Genomic DNA, 20,547 nt, shown 5'->3' with positions numbered 1-20,547 from the left:
GCTTACTTTCAACATACAAATCGAAATAAATGTTAACAGCATAAGACAAAAGGAATTAAGAGTGTGAAGACAAGACAATTTAAATTTTTCCTTTTGTTCGCTAAGGCACGAGTTGTTCACTGAACCTATGGATGTTATTTTCTAACAATTGTTTTTAGTACTTGAGGATCGAGTATTTGTTCCATTGTTTTTGTACTACAAGAGAAGTGCTAAAGTACTTGTCTTCTTAGGACTGGATGCTGAGACAGTATCGTCCAATGGCTGATACTTTGACTATTGTCCAAGGCCTTCTTGTTCAAGTTTTTTTATTTGTATCTCATAGAGATAGATAAGCCTATAGCTTAAGCATGAAAGGTTAATACATAAAATTTATACTTTATTAACATCAAAACCTTAGGGATTTAATTGTTTGGTACAATCCAATATGACTTGGACGTAGCCAAACTTAACAATGATTGGGTTTTTATAATTCGAAACTAGCCATAAGCACATCACGTAAACCTATATCTTTCAATCAGTCCTACGAGACACGATGTTTGATTGTCGAAATTCTTGCCATTATTAGAACGCAAATAAAAGTAAACTAATACAGATAATAGAAAAAGAAAAGTAATAACAAAAATATTTGTGTTTGTTAAACTTATACAACTATTTAGTCCTTTTTCAACAATAGTTAATGTTGCATCATAAATTTTGCCCCTTAATTATCTCCTTTAATTCCGTGAATGGCAAATTAAGGTCAATAAAATATTGTATTTTCAAATCTTATTGATAACATTAAATTTGTTTAGTTTAGTTTTTTTCATCACATCAATAAAAGATATATTATCAGAAACTTCTTAAGAAGTTTTAAAAATTATTTTAAGTGAAGATCTTTATTTATTAGCATTTCTAAGAAAAATTTTTATTAAAATTTTTATGCATAACCCAAATTAAAGGCAATAAAGTATTATATTTTCAATTCTTACTCATTTTGTGAATGACAAATTTGTTAGGTCTAGATGACTACTCATTTTATCTACCTTGAATTTTGATGAATAACAAAAAGTATAAATTATTGATGTTCTAATGAGTTTTTGACAAGTGGATAGGTTCAAATTTTAAAGGACTTAATACGTTGTATCATCCAAGAAGGATTGCTCTGTTAATTATCTATCCAACATCCAACGTGCTAAAATCAAAAGGCGTCCACTCATTGTGACAATTAGTATTATATAGCTATTCCACGCATCCATCTAGTAAGTAAGTCACACACCCTTTGGAATGATCAACATTGGACAATAAGTCCGTGATAACTGAGAAAGGAAAGTACACGTACTTTATCCTATACAATTTCATTTTGCCTCTTTATTTTGAAATGCCATTTAAATTTAAGAAAATGACAAAATAGAAGGAAATAGAAGGTACTCACAAAATATTCTCTAAAGGTCGCTTAAGGGAACATGGTGTTGTCTGTAATATTGTGCAATTCTTCGCCTATCAGAACACGTAACGAATTCCTCACTGAAGTCTATAAAAGACTCTTACTCAAAAATAATGTTATAAAAATCAATCTGATCATTGACCTGGTCGAGATAGTTGATCAGTGGGTTAGTAGTGCAATCTATGGGTCAGTAATTGGCCCGATTTGACTCGATATATATTAAAATTTTAAAATTATATATGTATCTATTATATATAAATATATAACTAATATTATTAGATTAAGAAAAGTTTATTCATACTCTAAAATCTAAAATAAAAATTAATAATAACGAGATTCAAACACTAATTTAAGTTGAATTAAGAAAAAAAAAACTTGTGAATAGGAAATTCGAGATACAATTCAGAGACCGAGTTATTCGGGATACAAATCAAACTTAATAAAGATTCTTCCATGGAAAGAATATTGATTTTATCAACAATAACCTTGTTATCCATCTCAAAATTTATATTATGATATCCACTGGACGCAACAAATTTAAATGCAAACAATAACCCTGGACCACCACTTGATTAATGATCTCAATCAATCTTCACATGCGACATAATTGAATATTATTAACTCTTGTAAATTAAAGATATTTCACGACCAATCTGGTGTTGTTGTTATGAATCATTCATGTGATGGATGCTCATATAGGCCACACCAGAGTGATATTAATATCTATCTATAATATTAATTTTATTAATCCAAAAACATGTTAGTATTCCAAATGGCGAAACAGTTTTACTTCTCAAGCTCTGGATGACACATGCCATCATCTGGTGCTTCGTAACCTTTTGGATCGGTTGCAAACCAAATTCAAATTGAAATTAATATCTTTTGAAAGAAAATAAGAATAAATACATTTATGTCTAATTAATATATTTAAAACAAAAACTAATCCAAAATGAATTTTGCATAATATATGCAATTAAAATTAAATAAATTAACTTATCCAACATTTCTACAATTTGTTTGACTTTTAGCACGAATTAGTATATTAATAGTACAATTTTCAAATAATTTTTTTTCATGAACTAAATCAACTATCACATCAAGTAAATATGACGTTTTAAATTTAATAGAATAATTAATAATTAAATTTTAAAAAAAGAGGAAAATAGTCTAAACATTATTATCCTACATAAAATATTAAAATATCATCATAATTCATTTAAAAAATAATTAAATTAATAGTACTTTAAGTATTGTACCACTTTGTGTTTTTGTCATTTTTGTATTCCTGTAGTTTCATCTTTATTGCATTTTTGCTTTTGGATAGACCTTGTATGATAAATCGAGTGTTTGGAATTTTGTATCTTGAGTTCCAAGTAAAAGTTAATCTTCGATTTGGTTGAATTTTTCATCTTAAATTATTTTCTCTTCAATTTTGGTATGGTTCCATTTGTTTTATATTCACGCTGACTTATTGCCTGACTTATAGATAAATATATGTAACACTTTGGTTTTTGTGTTTTATGATAAAGTGATCGAAAATAATTAGAAGAGATAATTAAATTTATTTTGATGAGAAAAATCAATTATACTATTAGAAAAAAAACTTTTAATATCGGTTATTTCGGACTTTCAACATCGATTCAACCAATGTTGAAACTATCAATGTTAAAATTATCGATTTTAACATCGGTTATGAAAACCGATCTTGAAATCCACTTTACAATATCAATTTTTACGAAAATCGATTTTCTATTGTAAGAAGTATACACAAAAAAAAATATAAAAAATAACATCGATTTTGACAAAATCAATGTTATAAGGTACAAAACAATATCAGTTTTATCAAAATCAATGTTGTAATGCAGCTCATAGGAAGGATCGATGTTATTTTTGCATATTTTTTAATATTAATTCTATCTGTTTTGTTAATTAACCCAAACCTACAAAAATTAAAGATAAAACAAATCCAAACAGTATCCATACAGTACAAAATATTATGTTCAAAAATTCAAGAATTTTTTAATTTAACATAATTTATTTAATAAATTTTAGAATTCAAAATTTTATTAAATGGTTTTTATTATCGAACTAATAAATATTTTATAATGTAAAGAAAAAATTTCTTAAAGTAATTCATCATCTGAGTTATGTAAAAATAAAATTCGTTTGAATCTACACATTTCAAAATTTAATTAACAATAATAAAACTATTATATTTTTTGTAACATTTGTTACATTTAGATACAAATCCAATCTACTCAATTTCCCTAATCTCAAATAAAAATCCCAATTTTCTCACTGACATGGTAATAAGATTTTCATTCCAAATTAACACTAAGCAAGACGTTGACCATTAAAAACACAATTTCTATTAATAACAAATTAACAGTAATAACAATAAAACTTACTAGAACTAACTCTTCATCTTTAGTAGATGGGGGCATCTGACATCGATTCATAACCTTTCCCTTTCCCACTATAGGCTTGCAAATGAATTTGAACAAAACATTCCTGTAACCACTTCTCCAATAAGTTACCTCCATTTTCAAAGCCCAAAACCCCCATTATTTTCATGACTACAGAAAAAGGAGACCTAGATAAGGGTTTTGGGATGAGACAACTTATAATTAAGAGCAAAATAATATGCATTCAATACCTTGGAAAGATTGTAGATCAAAGTATTCTCAAGATCAGGGTCATCTGTAAAGGTAAGTTGGTGAATGTGTTGTGTGCTCTTGAGCTTCTTCTATATCCATAGCCCTGAATTGAATATAGTTCGAACTATACATATAAAAAATAAAAAATATCTTAGATATGGCTGCATGATGCTCTCTGGAATTATTTAAAAAATAAAAATAAGCACATTACTTTCCCTAGTTGACTTTTTTGTGAATAGTAGTTATCCTTAAAAAATTTGTGCTTAGATACCTGTTAAGGCTATCCTGATAATGAGATTCCCAATAGAATGGCCAACAAAGCTAATCTTGATATCTTTCAAGTTTCCATTTCTTGAAGCTTTATCCATCTTCCTTTTCAGGAACAAGATCACTCTTGGGCAAGCCGTGATCCCATTTCTCACATTACAAAGAGAAACCATATAATAAAATACGTTAACTAAAAGCAGCCTCATTCTCGACAAGCTAATCTCACTTAACTGGTCAACCAAGCTCAAGCTTAGCTAACAACACTAGGGCAAAACATAAACCTTAAATAAAATACAATAAATAAATAAAACTAAGCAAAATAGTTCTTCATTATGCTATAATGATCAGAATGGATGTGTTAACTATAGAAGCATTAATATATTAAAAAAAGGGATAGAAGGACCCTAAAGCTGCCAAACTTAAATGATTATTTGGGCATGAAATTACTTCAATTATATATCAAAACAAACCTGTGAAATTTTAGAAATATATTTATGCAAGTCATGAATTATTCAATAGCTCTCTCTCTCTCTCTCTCTCTCTCTCTCTCTCTCTCTCTCTCTCTCTCTCTCTCTCTCTCTCTCTCTCTCTCTCTCTCTATATATATATATATATATATATATATATATATATATACACCACAAGAAAATGAAATATGCCTACCGGGACTTTTGCCTACAGACATAAATTATTGTAGGTAAAAGTTAAAAAATACTTATACATACAATTGTTTGTCATAAGTAAAATTCAAATATTTGTACCTACTATTATTTAATGTAGGTAAAACTCAAAATAACTTCTACTTACAAATACTCAGTGTTGGTAAAATTTCAAAAAACATTTACCTACGATTACTTGGTATTGGTAAAATCCTATAAAACTTGCACCTACAATTCATTGGTGTAGATAAAGTTTAAAAAGTTTCTACCTACAAATACATAGTGTAGGTAAAATCCATGTTGAGTTTCTTCTAGTAACATTAGTTTTATTTAAAAACTGATGTTATTAGATCTTTTATAATAATGTGAACTTTGATTGCTCCTTCACCAAGTTCTCCCTCCAGGCCACATGAACTCCAGCGACGTCATGCTCCTCCTCTGATCCGAGGCATTTGACGATAAAAATAGACAGGAGACTGAAAATGAACAAATTTTTTGCATATTAAAAATTAAATTCAAAAAAATTTCAGAGACTACAAATTTAATTAACTTACATAAATAGTCATTAAAAAAGACAGGTAATAAAAAAAACGGGTTGAAAGGATAATAAACAAAGGTTTTAAGATCGAAACCCTACTATGACATCACACTTCCCACTCTTATTTCATCTCTCTCTGTTTCTATTTACATTCCATAGAGAGAAGAAGAAGAAGAGCAATGACAGTAACAACAGAGAATGAGAAGAAGCAAGAAGAAAAAGAGGAACCAAAACAAGTGGCGAACCCATGGGAAGTTTCCGCCAAAGGCAAAGTCGATTACGACAAACTCATCGACCGGTTTGGATGAAGCTTTAATTTCGTGTCTCTAGTGCATCACCTCTCACACTCCCCACGTCTTTCTACGATGCGGCATTTTTTTAGCCCACCGGTACCTCCATCCATTTCCTCCATTCACTCTTTCCCTTATTTACTTAAACGAAAATTTGATGATGTTGTTTCTCTGTGTCACAACAATTTCATGGAGATTCTGGACGCATATGAGAGGGGAGATAGGTTCTACTTGTACACCGGACACGGACCTTGCTCTGAGGCCTTGCATTTGGGACACTTGATTCCCTTCATGTTCACTAAGTGAGTGAGTTCCTCACATTTTTTTATTTTAATTTGAAGAATTTTGAAATGGAATTTGACTTTTAATTTGTGAATCTAGTGTGTTGTTTTTGTAAACTAAGTGGATTTTGAAGAGTGAGTTCACATTTTGGTAGCTAAATTGATTAACAATAGCTAGTCACTTGTTTCTGGAGCGAGTTCCCTGGGTTGGATGGTTCTAGAGGTCCCTTGTATGCAGGAACTGGTTGCTTTCACAAGAGAGAGTCTCTTTGTGAGATGAAATTCAATGATCAATATAGCAATGACTAGAATAGTGAAGATGATTAGTTTAAAGAAGCAAACCTGCAAGAACTAGAACAACAATAAAAGGTTCTTGCAAGCCACAACTATGAGGAAAACACACTATGGGGAAAAGAGGTGCTTCTCCCTTTCTCTCTCACACACACTTTTTTTTGTGCGCATATGATTGCGAAGGAGTATCCAGGTGGGTCACCAGGATTTTTAAACTCCTCTCACACACTTCTCATAATGATGTTATGTAAGAGTATTGTTAATACTAATTTAGTTGTATAATGTCCAGTGGAGGATGTGATGACAAGATTATCTATACAGTGCCAAGGGTGGAAATCAATGTACTACAACCCACCAAGGAAGGCTTTCTTAGGTTTAGCTCCAACTACCTTGCCTCAAACACTTGTTCGGCACAAGAGATGGTCTGAAGAAGACTTGCAAATTTTGTTTTCTAAATACAACCCTGCATGGTATGGTTTTGGAAGGATCAATTTTGGGCTCCTAATAGGATATAGTGTTTATTGCTTATGGGCACCTAATGGTTTAGCAACACTATACTATTCTTAGGTAAAGTCCATTTATATATTTGAGAAAATAATGTTATTGTGTCATTTTTATTCTTAGGTAAAGTGCATCAAGTCCCATTTTACTATGTTTTAAATAAATTAATGAAAAGAGGAGCTTAAGAAAGTGCTATCGTAATTCATCTTGGATATAATATGTAAAGCCTAATTAGAACTGCACTTTGTAGAAAGTTGTTGCAGCTTCTGGAGACATTTTTTTATCAGCAAAATTAATTGTATTATATATGAAATAGAGTACCAAAGGTACTAATTTACAATGGATATAAAATCATTACATCTGGTCCACAAGTAGTCAATGAAGAGCTACTTATGTGGTGTACATCTATTGTTGTTCTATTTGTACTACCCTCTACAAAAACAAAAAACCCTGTTTGATATTGCTTGACCACTGATTGAAGTGGGTTGTGAAATCCTTCTTGAAATGTCTAAGCCAAGTCCAAATTAAGAAAATAGCATATTTGAACAGTTGGTTAGCATCAAATTCTACATTTGAAAACAAAATTTTGTTTCGAAGCTTCCAAATAGACCATGTTACCGCCAGCCACCAGTACCTCCACCTCTTGGCCCTTATTCCTTCAATCTGGATAGAAATATGCTGGAGAAAATGTTGTTTAGGACTGAATGGGAAGACACCTTTAATATTCATCCATGACATCGATTCCCACCAGATTGGTTGAATTTTGATGCAATGGATAAATAAGTGAGATGCCTCCTCCTCAACACTTCTACAAAAAGGACATAACATATCCTGGATCTGCATTTGTCTCTTGTGAAGATTATTCTTTGTCGGCAAACTATCCCTAAATAGTCTCCATGCAAATACCGCAATTTTGCTAGGGATCTTTGTCTTCCATAATTCCTCACACCATTCCTCCTGCTAGCCTCCTGCAATGTCCTCCCATATCAGACTATAAGCATTGTGTGTTGAGTAATTGCCTGATGGATCACCTGACCACTCCCAAACATCAATTCCCTATTGATGTATACCCTTCCCTCCCACCTCCCTTAGAAAATCGACAGCTGAATCAATTTCATTATTAAACAACGATCTTCTCCACAAGAAATTCCACTCCCACCCCATATCCTTGTGAGATCCCATCTGTTTGATAGTGTGATTCTGTTGTGATGATATCAGATGCAATCTAGGATATCTTTCTGCTAGTGTGCCCTCTTGGTGAATCCACTTGTCTTCCCAAAACTTGATCTTATCCCCACCTCCAACCTTCCATCTCATGTTATTTTGAATGATCACTCCCTAGTGTGAGTGATTAAAAACTTGGTTTAGATCCCTCCACCAAACAGATTGGTGTCCTGCCCTCCCTGGTTCGTCAAGATTCCTCCATCCACCATATTTGGATTCCAATACTCTGGTCCATAACTCCCATTTTTCTTGCATTAGTTGCCACTTCCACTTACCAAGTAGTGCAAGGTTAAATGTGTCAATATCCTTAATGCCCAAACCTCCCTTTTCTTTTGATAAGCATACTGACTCCCATTTAATCCAGGCAATCTTGTTATGGTCTAGTCCACCTCCCCACAAGAATCTACGCTGCAACCTTAGTAACTTGTCCACCACTGATTTTGGAACCCTGAAAAAAGATAAAAAAAAAAAAAATGGAATTGATGTTAGCACGGCCTGTATTAATGTCACTCTCCCCCCCCCCCCCATGATATGTGTCTTTGTTTCCAATTTGCCAATTTCCTCTCACATTTGTGGATAATGGTATCCCACATCTGTTGTCACCTCGGATTGGCCCCTATAGGTATGCCGAGATACACAAAAGGAAGAGTCAACAAACTACAATTCAGGTACTTAGCCGCGTCTTGCTTCCACTGGTCAGATACCCCAAATGCTCTGAAACAACTCTTTGCAAAATTGATTTTTAGGCCTAACACTAGCTCAAAAGCCCTTAGGATAGCCTTTAAAGTTCTAACATTATCCATGCTTGCCTCTACAACTAAGATAGTGTCATCTGCATACTGTAATAAGCTGATGCTAACATTATTGGACCCCACTAAGAAACCTTTGTATACAAATTTTCTATCATTGCTCTCCTCATCAACCCAGTTAAAGCTTCCGCTACAACATTGAATAGGAAGGGTGCTAGCGGATCCCCATGCCTTAGTCCCCTTTGAGGAAGGAACTCATCCGTAGGACTCCCATTCACCAAAACTGAAATTGAGGCAGATTAATGCATCCCTCGATCCATTTAACCCACTTGGGGCTAAATCCAATCCTTCTCAACATGTACATCAAGAATTCCCATGATACAGAATCGTATGCCTTCTCATAATCAACTTTGAATATAAGGCATGGTGTGTGGCTTCTTCTGGCTTCTTCAATTACCTCATTGGTAATAAGTGCACTTTGCAATAAGTGTCTACCTTCAATGAAAGAAAATTGTGTTTCCTCTATGATAGTTGGCATGACCATCTTTATTCTTTTGGCAAACAGTTTCGCCATTATCTTATACATGCACCCTATTAATGAAATGGGTCTATACTCATTCAGATGTTGTGGTTCAGACACCTTAGGGATTAATGATATAAAGGAAGCATTGCACCCTCGAGGGAAGACACCATTAACATGAAATTCATGTATGAATCAAAGGATATCAGGCTTTAGTGTATTCCAAAACTGCTTAATGAACTTAAAGTTCATGCCATCAGGACCCGGGCTTTTGTCACTACCATACTCCCAAACTGCATTTTGTACTTCTACCTCCTGGATAGGTGCCACAAGCAAGTTATTCTGATGTTGATCGATGGTTTTAAAACTAATACCATCAATCTTGGGTCTCTGATCATCTGGTTCTTGAAATCTTTGGGAGAAAAAGGATCTAACTTCTTCCTTCACCTTATGTGGGTCATCAGTCCATATGTCATCAATGAGTACCCCCTTAATAGAGTATCTATTTTGATTAGCATTCATCATTAGGTGAAAATAGTGTGTATTGCAATCTCCCTCATTTATCCATCTTGACCTGGATTTCTGTCTTAGCAAGGATTCATGGGCTTGGGCAGCTACCCATAGTGATTCCTGTAATTGCTTTCTTTCCATCATTTCTTGATCAGTTAGTTGTCTTTGTGTTGTGTCTTCCTCTAGTTTATTTAATTCAGCTTCCTGGTTTTTGACCTTTTTGAGGATGTTTCCAAACTGTTCCTGATTCCATATCTTTAGCCTTTGCTTTAACCTCTTAATTTTTTCTTTTAGTACATATGCTCCCCACCCTGATTGCTAAAAAGAATTCTAATTTTTCTATTAACCAAGAATCCAGGATCCTAAAAGGTTTAGGACCCCAGTCTACAGTCTTAGCTCTAAGCAGAATAGGACAATGATCTAAAAACTTCCTTGGTAGAGTAAGCTGCAAGCTTCCAGGCCATCTGTCCAGCCACTCAGGAGATACTAAGAACCTGTCCAATCTACTTCTCGGTGCTCCATTTGGTCTGAACCAAGTGAATTGTCTGCCTAAACAAGGTATCTCCAAGACCTCCAAATCATCTATCCAATCATTGAATTCTTTAATGTTGTTGTCCCCTGATATCCTTTCACAGGTTCCAAATCTCTCTGCTGGATCCCTGATGCTGTTAAAATCACCTAGAACACACCATAGCCCCTCTTGGGATGAATCTTTCAACTGCCTCAATGTATCCCATAGAATTATCTTGATGTGGATGTCACATGGTGAATATATGGTAACAATACTTACTTGCTGTGCCTCTTTGATCCATTCCCCTTCCAGAAAGATGAAACCATTACCGATTACCTTGTTCTGTAATCTAAATTCTATTTCACTCCACATACATAGAATATCTCCTGCTGAGTTGTTAGCAGGTTGCATCTCCCAGGTAACATCAGCATTCCCCCATAGTGTCTGACACAGTGACTTATCGATGGCTTCTTTCTTAGTCTCTTGAATGCAAATCATATCAACATTCTCCTTCTCAATCAATCTCCTAATTGCTTCCCACTTTACCCCCCTTCCCTAGCCCTCTAACATTGTATGAAACTATATTCATGGATTATTTGTCATGGCTCCCAACCTCTCAGCTTCTATTCTATCTCTGTCCTCCATACACCTGATTCTTGTTATGACTCTCCTCTGCTAGTCCCCTCCTCTGTTCCCCACTGTCACCCCCAGTTGTTTGATCATTGTCCACATGTTGGCTGCCTCTCAAGAATGTGCTATATATGTGTTTACCTCCACATCCATGTCATTACTATTGGCGTTTATCTCACTGGTATGGACCTTGCCTCTACTACTTGCATGTGTCTCACTGTCTTGGACCTAGTTAGCAATCGGTTGTATTGCACCCAAACGTTGTTTCCTTTGGGACCAACTCCCATGAGAATTTACTTGCCACTTACTGCCCTCTTCATTATTTTTTAGTGGAGTGAGGCCCAAATAGGATAAGGGGTCATTTCTTGAGTAAGGTGATAGGCCCAAATTAGGCCCAGTTTGCATTACCATATCAGTCTCTTGTTCCCTATTTTTCACTATTTCGATTGCCACGTCAGCACCTTTATGTTCCTGATAAGCGTCCACTGCCCTTGATGGGATTTTATCTCCTGCAAAGTCACGTGATGGCAAAAAAGGCTCCTTCTGGACTCCGCTGGACTTTCCTTTATCTCTCTTACTATTCTCGTGAAAGTCACGATCCTGTGGCTCCTAGTTGGTTAAGCGGCATCTCGTACAAAGGTCATTTGCAGCGTTTACCTTGAAGCTCGAGTTTACCATTGCCTTACCTTTACAACCGGTCAATATCCGAGGGTCGTTGGTCTTATCTAGCAGATAATCGTACTCGCGCTGATCGCTGTGTAATCCAATCGACCAATTTTTTCCATCGCTAACGGTTGGCATAGAAGGTTTGTGGGGTGATTTGGGGTGATGGTCCGTCGCAGTGGCACGTTTATGATCATGGTCGACGATCGTTAGGCTTGTCATAGCCGAAGGTAAATCACCTTGGAGGCTTTCGTCGAAATCGATCTCCTCCGATGAGTCTCTGTAGCTACAACCGTTGTTGTGATTCTCGCAAAAAGCCGCCCTGCACTCCTCGACTACATGCACCTTGAAGGTTTCGCCACTGATATGAACGTCAACGGTGTGCTTGATCAGTGGCGTCCATGGGGTCTTGATGAGCACTCTTGCTCTATCCAACCTCCGTTTGGCTTCGACGTCGTCGTTGACATCCACCACTTCTCCCATAATCGCGATAATCTGCCTAATATGTTTCTTATCCCAAGCTTGAAGTGGGATACCCCAGCATTGAACCCAAATCATCTTATTCCCCGTGCGTATACTTGGATTCCATCTCTCCATTGAGTAGAAGACAAATGCATTTCCATATGTTCCGCCATTCATAACTCGTTCTGCTCCAACCTCGCTTAATCCAGGTAAAAGAACTAGGTCATCCCCTAGGTATTTAGGAATTATATCCATTCCCAGCTCCCACTGCAGATCGTCCTCCACCCTGTCAAACATGGCTGGGTTCTTCAATCGCCCGACCCACGCGTCCTCTAGCCATTTGATGTCTTCTGCATGTATGTCCAGGTGAACTGAGGAAGTGGGATTTTCAAACCTATGGAAGTGTCTAGTTTGGTCCTTTCTTTGTCGTTGAGTGATGTTTTCTCCTCTCACAGCATCCACATAGGATAGTTGTTTTGTCTGATGGTCTTGTGTGACTCGGTGAGTTCGTGTCTGTATTCCTTCTCCTTTGCTCTGTGATTGTCTCCCTGTAGCTTCTTGTGTTCGTCTCTCTCGTTTGTACTTGGGAATGTTCACATATAGCTTCATTCCACCGATGACAATCCTGTCTAACTGCCTTGCCAAATGCCTAATATCTCATACCCCTTTAAATCGAACAAAGCCATACCTCCTTCCATTGTAATTTCTTCGACTGGGTATGAAGATTTCTCTTACATCACCCCATTTTTTGAAATGCTGCCATAGCTCCCTCTCCGTGATGTCATCCGCGAACCTTGTAAAGTAGAATGATGAAATGTCTTTGTGATCCCTCCAGTTTGTTGCAGCGGCATAATGCTGGACTCTTCCTCTGTTCTCGGCATGATCCCATCAGGATTCCTTTCTGAAGCCTGCCCTGTTTCTCTCAACATTCTCACCTCTATGCCCAACTCTCACCCACCCAGTGGTTCTCTCTCTACTCATCCTCTCAAACATGTGTAATGCTCTTTCTATATGCGGGTCAGTCATTTACTATTATGATAATTTTGTGCATCCAACTTATTCATCTAAAGTGTTCATGCTATTTATAGAAATAAAAAGTTGAAATGGAAATTTACTACAATTCCAGACCTCATCAAAAATTAAGTCACAATGTTTGAACTTGAATCGGGAACATACTTGTAGGGAATTAAAACTCAATTAAAATAAAAATTGTCCAATAAACATTTAAGTGTATTTGATTAGAGGAAATAAATTAGGAAAAGGGAAGTTAGTCAAGGGGTGTGGATGTGTGATTGAATTGAGGCTTTGGTTGGAGAATTTTCAAGTTTCTAATACTGGGAGGGTTACACTTTCATTTGATTCTTCATCTTCTTGTATCTTGTTGATACTTAGCTAGGGATTGAGGAAGTGTCAAAATAAAAATCCAAGTTCATTTCTCTAATTTGGATCATTCTTATTAGATTGTTGTCACAATTTGCTTTGTCAATTTAGCAAGAGCATTGGTAACCATGATGTTGCATCATTGGTTAATGATAATGATCCTACCTACATTGAGATATGGAACCTTGTCTTTATTCAGGTATTATAATGATTTACAGAGTGCCTTACTGCCTTCTTTATTCCGAAAATTTGGAAGCCTATGGACATGAAATTAGAAAAAAAGAATCATATAAAATTTAAAAATGAAACTAATAAATGCTTAGCTTATACCTGTACTACATTAAATTTCCAGATGGTTTGAGTGATTTGTGGCTCCCATTGTCCCAGTTGCATTACCATGGTAAGCCTTCCTTAGACATATTATGTCATGGCACCCGGTGTACAACCTTGCTATCAACATGGCCAATTCGTTTGCTTCTGTTCCATAGTTTGTGAATAACACCACCTGGGTGAAATATATAATAAACAAAGACAAAATGTTTATTATTTCAAATCATCATCAAATAAATATAGATATGTTTACTAATTCCATTTTCACAATCCACTTTCACTCATTAATATTAATTTTTTTATATCTTTAAATAGCACATGCATTTTAAACATTCAAAAAGAAATTAATCTTACTGCCACATTATCTAATTCTATAATATATATGATATGGTAATAAACTTATAAAATAAGTTCATGTTGAATGTCAATATAAAAATATTTTATGTTTATATTTTATGATAATAAACTAATAAGATCCCAACACTGCAATTCGTGAGATTTCTCTCTTGAAAGAAATGCAGCACATGTTAATTAGTTTTACTTTTATTGAGCATTATTTATTTGTCCAATGTTACTACAAAGGAAGTCAATGATCCGAATTACTACCAGAAGCCAAGCGCTTGGTGAATTGCTAAGAGGTAGCTTAACGCTGAGAATTTCTTTCTTACTGTCTTGAAATTTGATTGTGTAATATGCTATAAATATTTTGTCTTTAAAATTTTGTTTTTAAAAAGGCGGGGTCAAGACATCGGCAATTATAGAAGCGTTTGGAGAATTCTAGTGAGAACACAACTCATATCTGGATTCGGATAGATTCGACTCATTTTTAATTTCATAAGTTCATTATGAGGATATTGATTTATTATGTTTCAGATATGGGAAAACACAGCTTGCTCACACTCTGTGTTTCCACTCAAATTTTCTTCTATCTTGCATCCTTGATCATGACATGTTAGGTCTTAATTACTATAAATCAGTGTTTGTAAATGAAACTGTTCTCTCATGTTTTCTTGTAACCTATAGCCTTAGGACGGGTGAACACAGTGTTGACCTTAGTTGAATTAAGACTATGTTTCTCTTTTTTTCTTTTTTGTCTAGCACATTTTTCTATTTATTGTATGCATATTGTAGCTTCTTAAACACCGAATTTGGTATACGTACAGAGCTAGTCTTATTTTCACGCACACTGAAATATTTGGTGTAAACTACTTAGCTTTCCTGACCCCTCCCAGCTGCCAACTAATATGCATGGAGGCAACGGAAAAGTTTCTTACATTGACACAAAAGAGACTTTGTATGCTACTCATGTGTAAATAGTGGATATCTTTTAGTGCTTGGGTCATCCCTAGTTTCTTTATTTTGATCATTTGTCCTACGAGACTCTTTTACATATTTGGTTTAACTGTAGTTGTTTTAAATGCTTGTCACAGGAGCTCAAGGTGGGTCTGAAACGGTGTTGGTGGCTTGAGTGATTAGGAAGTAGCGAGTCAGAAAGCATTCTTTGGACTGAAATTTATTGGCAGTGAATCCAACGGCCTTGTTGATGCAATCCTCCCAAGGAGGGGGGACCCATCACCAGAGTCATGACTAAGAGACTCCAAGAAAATTGGGCCAGTGATGCAGGAGAAGACCCTAGGATTCTCATGAGCCATAGGGTAGATATTGGATCAGTGGGCTAACTCTAAACTCACTTATCTTTGTACATATTAGATTAGGGTTTCATAGTGTAGGGAGGGTACCCTAATAATGTAGGATTTTTCAGTCATTGTATTTTAGGGCACCTAGACTAGTTTTCTATTAGGGGTAGTTTTGCAATTTCACATGCATTAAGTGCACTATTTGATGTGTGTGTGTTGGAAGAGAAATTTAATTGAATTGGAAAAAGCCTAATCAATTAAATTTTGGACCATCCTAAGGGGGAGGTGAGCATTTGCCTGCTACACCCCATTGCCACATCATATAGTCACACTTTGTGCATGTCCTTCATACTTTACATGTCTCATGACACCTAATCACACTTAGTGGAGAATCTTGGACTTGATCTTGGATTAGTGGGCTGAACCATAGCTAAAATTCACTAATCATAATTAGTGATATTTTGACTCCATATTTGGCTCCACAAATTCAAATTCAAATTCAAGTGAAATTTGAATAGAAATTCAAATTTTCCTCCAATTTTGTGTGACACATAGGCTATAAATAGAGGCCTTGTGTGTGCATTTTTTCAACTTTGAACATTTGATAATTACACTTCAAAGTTCAGACCTCATTTGAGGCATAAAATTTTGTGCTCTTTCTCTCATTCTCCCTCCACTCATCTTCTCCTACCTTCAAGCTCTTATCCATGACATCTTATGGTGGTGAGCTCTTATTCATGGCTTTCTATGCAAGCTAGCACTATCCCTACGATTGTAGATGTTGGACAAGTGGCCTCAGAAATTTTAAGAAGGGGGGAGTTGAATTAAGATTTCGTTGACTATTCCTAATTGAAAATTTTCCCTTACTAAGATATTCCCTAGATTCAATTATTTCTTTAATTGTAAGTTACTCGAATAACAAATAAGGAGAAGTAACATTAAAGAAATATAAACACAACAAAAAGTAAAAGAGATTAAGGAAAGAGAGAATGCAAAATCGGATTTATACTGGTTCTGCCACAACCCGTGCCTACGTCCAGTCCTCAAGCAAATTCCACTTGAGCATTTTCACTAACCTTGTAAAAACCCTTTACAAGCAATGCACCACAAAGGACTTCCCTCCTTTGTGTTTAGTGTTTACACTAAGAAGAAAATTCCACTTCTTGCAATGAACCCCAAAGGACCTTTCTTCTTTGTGTTCAGTGATTACACCAAGAGGCAATCCCTCCTTTTGCAATGAACCCCAAAGGACATTCCTCCTTTGTGTTCAGTGATTACACCAAGAAGCAAATTCTACTTCTTGCAATGAACCCCAAAGGACGTTACTCCTTTGTGTCCAGTGATTCAACCAAGTAGACCGTCTCTTGAAATCTTTTATAACCAAGAGTCGGTCTCTTGAAAAGCTTTTTGTAAGAATGGAGGAGAGAAAAAATAGAATAGCACAAATTTTTGTCCAATGAACTTTTCTTGACAAAGCAAATGTTGAACAAAAACTCTTAGAAAGATGTTTAGAAAAATTCTTTTGAAATTCATGCCATGGTCACATATTTATAGCCATTTGATGGCTCTTGAAGAAACCATGTTAAAAGTTGTAACTCTTGACAATTTCTTCAAAATCAGTCACTGGTAATCGATTACCATAATAGTGTAATCAATTACACAGTTTATTTTATCAAAGGTTGTGACTCTTCATGTTGAGGTTTGAAATCTAACATTCAGAATCACTGGTAATCGATTACAAATATTGTGTAATCGATTACAGTATTTTGAAAATATTTTTGAACGTTACAAGACAATGGTAATCGATTACGTGCCCATGGTAATTGATTACATGCCCATGATAATTGATTACTACTTTATAAATCAGTTATAAAATTGTTGTGGGCTTCTGGTAATCGATTACTACCTTATGGTAATCGGATTACCAGAAAGTAAAAACTCTGGTAAAAAAAATATTTCTTGAAAAATTCTCTTGGATAATTTTGTGTTGTTCAATCTTTTCTTTGAAAAATTCTTTTTAAACTTATCTTGATGATTTTCTTGAGGTTCTTGCATATCTTGAGTCTTCTCTTGAATCTTCACTTGAATCTTCTTGATTCTTTAATCTTGTTTGAATGAAACTTTAATAATCTTTGGCATCATCAAAATACTCTTGGAAGCTTTGCTTCTATAGTAGATGCTGGCTACATTAATCTTCAACTTTAAAAAAAAAAAAAACTAATGCATAGCCTTGCAAAATATCATCACTTTGTTTCTTAATAACAATAAACATATAGGAATAATTTAAAAAAAGTAAACACCAATGATTTAGCAAAAGCTTTATAAACTAGAAAAGAAATTCACTGAAATTACATTCTCAAATCAATGCAGAATTTTACTTGTTTCTTGAACTGCCCGATATAGTAAAAATAAAAAGATTCAAATTTTATGCACTTTTTAAAAAATTAAAAAATAGAAAGTTTAAAGCCTTGTCTATTTCCATTCACATGTATTTGAAGCTAAAATTATCAAAATTTTGATTTTTCCTTCTCATTTACCTTTCAAATGAGGTCAAAAGACTAACAGTAATTTAAGCTAAACTTTTTCAATCTCATGATACAATAGCTATAATGCTTAAATTATTGTGCAATGGAATTATGGAAGGAGCAAAATAAATCCCAACAAAATCTTCAACATTTTTTCAATTGAAGCCTCGTTAGAGGAACCATCCACTAGTCTTATGTTGGTTGTTGGCAGTTGTGTTGAGCATGTGGAATAGAGTTTGAAACACCAAACGACAAATGATTTGAGATGGAGTCTAGCATGCAGGAGTGAAATAACTTTCACACAATGAGAAAGTAATTTTGAGCTGTGAGATATATTGGGTTTCAAATAAATGGTTGACATTTTTTTCTGTTTTGATTTTATATTTTCTCTATTTTTCCTAATTTAACCCTATCCCTCGTTGCCCCTTCTGATGTAGCTCCATGTAGAGCTTGTAGGCCTTGGATCTTCTTCATCAATGGAGTCATTTGCTTCTTGAAGATCAATGGTAGTGGAATGGAGAAGGAGGAAAGGTGATTGGACATGCCACTTCAAGGAGAAGATGAGTCAAGAACAAGTTCACCACCATAGGAAGCCATGGATAAGAGCTTGAAGGTAGAAGAAGATGAGTAGAAGGAGACAGAGAGAAGGGGCACAAAATTTATGCCTCAAATGAAGTTTGAACTTTGAAGTGTAACTTCTCAAATGATCACACAAGGCCTCTATTTATGGAATAGAGTTCGAAACACCAAACAACAAATGATTTGAGATGGAGTCTAGCATGCGTGAGTGAAACAACTTTTGCACAGTGAGAAAGTAATTTTGAGTTGTCACATATATTAGGTTTCAAATAAATGGTTGAGATTTTTTTCCATTTTTATTTTATATTTTCTCTATTTTTCTAATTTAACCCTATTTATAGCCTAAGTGCCATACAAAATTGGAGAAAAATTTGCATATGATGTGGCAATAGCGTGTAGCAAGCAAATCACCTCCCTCCTAGGCTAGACCAAAATGGAGCATATGATGTGACAATGGGTGTAACAAGCAAATCACCTGTGACTTTCAAGTTATTAACACAACATTATAACCAACTAAGCTAATAAGATAATTACATTATAAAATGAATAATGTTGTTATACATAACTCTAAAATTTCTAATATATTTTTAATGCGCATGTAAATTTAAATAATAAATTGTGACAATTAATTTTGATATCTCATACGAATTATTAAATCCATAGAAAATATTTACTATTAAAAATTTTAATGGATTAATAAATTAAAAAAATATATTTTTGAAAAAAATTAAAAAAAATACTTACAAATCATGTAATCCGTACTCATACGGATTACTTGGGCTTACACGGATCAACTGATCTGTATGAGGCTTAGGATCAACTGATCTGTATTCTTTTACGAAAGGGCAAAATGGAAAAATACGAACAATGTTTTGCTACACCATATGATCGTTGTTGCTACAGTGTTTTGGAGCCTCTAACATCGAGTCCACGATGGTTGTTGATTTCAAAGTAAGGTGAAGGGGCATCACCAACAAGGGAAGAGATTGTTGGTCATAAACTTAGATCGAACAAATCAAGAACAAATCTAACAAAATAAAACATAGATCTAACAAAATAAAGCTTGGATCTTTATCTTTTGTTCTCAGCAAAACAACAAAGACATGTTTCCCCTTTCTTTTGAGCCATATATACCAAGTATTGTAAGGTCTAGAGAATCAATTGGCACCAACAAAAAAGAACAATTGATACACAAGTTCTTCTCATCGACTACCATGATCGCATTTTTTGTAGATCTATGGATAGATCTCCACACATGAAGTCGTGCATGTAATCTCTACGACTTTGCGACCCCGCCATAAATGTTGAAGATGTCAGGGTCCGTGATAGTGGCTTTTTTGTGGCAACTGGGTGCATGGCGTGGGTGGAGATGCGGAGGCCTTCGTAAGTGGAGATGACAATGTTGTGGTTGCTTGTGCGGCGGAAAGATGGTGGTGGTGAGATGGAAGGAGAGGGGAAGATCCGGGGACAAAGAAGAGAAAGGCAGAAGAAAATGGGCAAATAAGGAAAGATAAACAGATAAAGAGAAAAAAGGAAAAAAACTTAAGCCCCCGGATGGACACCAAGAAAAATTTAACGGTCCAATTTTTTTTTTGAACTGTGCTAAAAACGTTTTCCTTTCAACACGGTAGAATCCATCATGATTTGATTAGAGATTTTAATAATAGTTGCATTACAAGCCATTTGTAACACAATCAATTCAAGTGAATTTTCTCTTAACTGCAGACTCAGCACACACCTGCATACATACATGGGATAAAGTTCATCTAAATTGAGTTGAAGTAATGATGTGTGCATCGTTGATATAATTTAGATTGTGTTGAGATTTATTTTAACCCACTAAATACAAATAAACCTCGATCACTTTGAAGATACATAGAAAAATTTTCAACAAATATGTGGTTGAAGCTCTACCCTGAA

General features: G+C 34.9%; 1 protein-coding gene and 2 long non-coding RNA genes across 4 annotated transcripts; 1 reads left to right on the top strand and 2 right to left on the bottom strand.

Annotated features, from left to right (window-relative positions):
• Positions 1 to 3,769: 3,769 nt before the first annotated feature.
• On the bottom strand, positions 3,770 to 4,195 carry LOC114383585. 2 transcript variants are annotated; one of them, XR_003660548.1, is made up of 2 exons: positions 4,080 to 4,195; positions 3,770 to 3,999 (listed from the first exon to the last, which is right to left on the bottom strand). It is a non-coding gene; the product is annotated as an uncharacterized LOC114383585 (long non-coding RNA). The 2 variants fall into 2 exon arrangements; XR_003660547.1 differs by having other exon boundaries at positions 3,770 to 3,934.
• Positions 4,196 to 5,588: 1,393 nt separating this feature from the next.
• LOC114383429 lies at positions 5,589 to 7,029 on the top strand. The gene is made up of 2 exons (XR_003660505.1): positions 5,589 to 6,599; positions 6,696 to 7,029. It is a non-coding gene; the product is annotated as an uncharacterized LOC114383429 (long non-coding RNA).
• Positions 7,030 to 8,245: 1,216 nt separating this feature from the next.
• LOC114384044 lies at positions 8,246 to 9,454 on the bottom strand. Its single transcript, XM_028343726.1, has 3 exons — positions 9,159 to 9,454; positions 8,735 to 9,070; positions 8,246 to 8,579 (listed from the first exon to the last, which is right to left on the bottom strand). Exons 1-3 carry the CDS (start codon positions 9,452 to 9,454, stop codon positions 8,246 to 8,248), a joined length of 966 nt encoding a protein of 321 aa, XP_028199527.1.
• Between the last annotated feature and the right edge of the window lie 11,093 nt (positions 9,455 to 20,547).

Source organism: Glycine soja, chromosome 14, assembly GCF_004193775.1.
Source record: "Glycine soja cultivar W05 chromosome 14, ASM419377v2, whole genome shotgun sequence".
NCBI classification, from domain to species: domain Eukaryota; kingdom Viridiplantae; phylum Streptophyta; class Magnoliopsida; order Fabales; family Fabaceae; genus Glycine; species Glycine soja.
The sequence above is the reverse complement of the archived record's forward strand: the minus strand, read 5'-3'. Positions and strand labels throughout refer to the sequence as shown.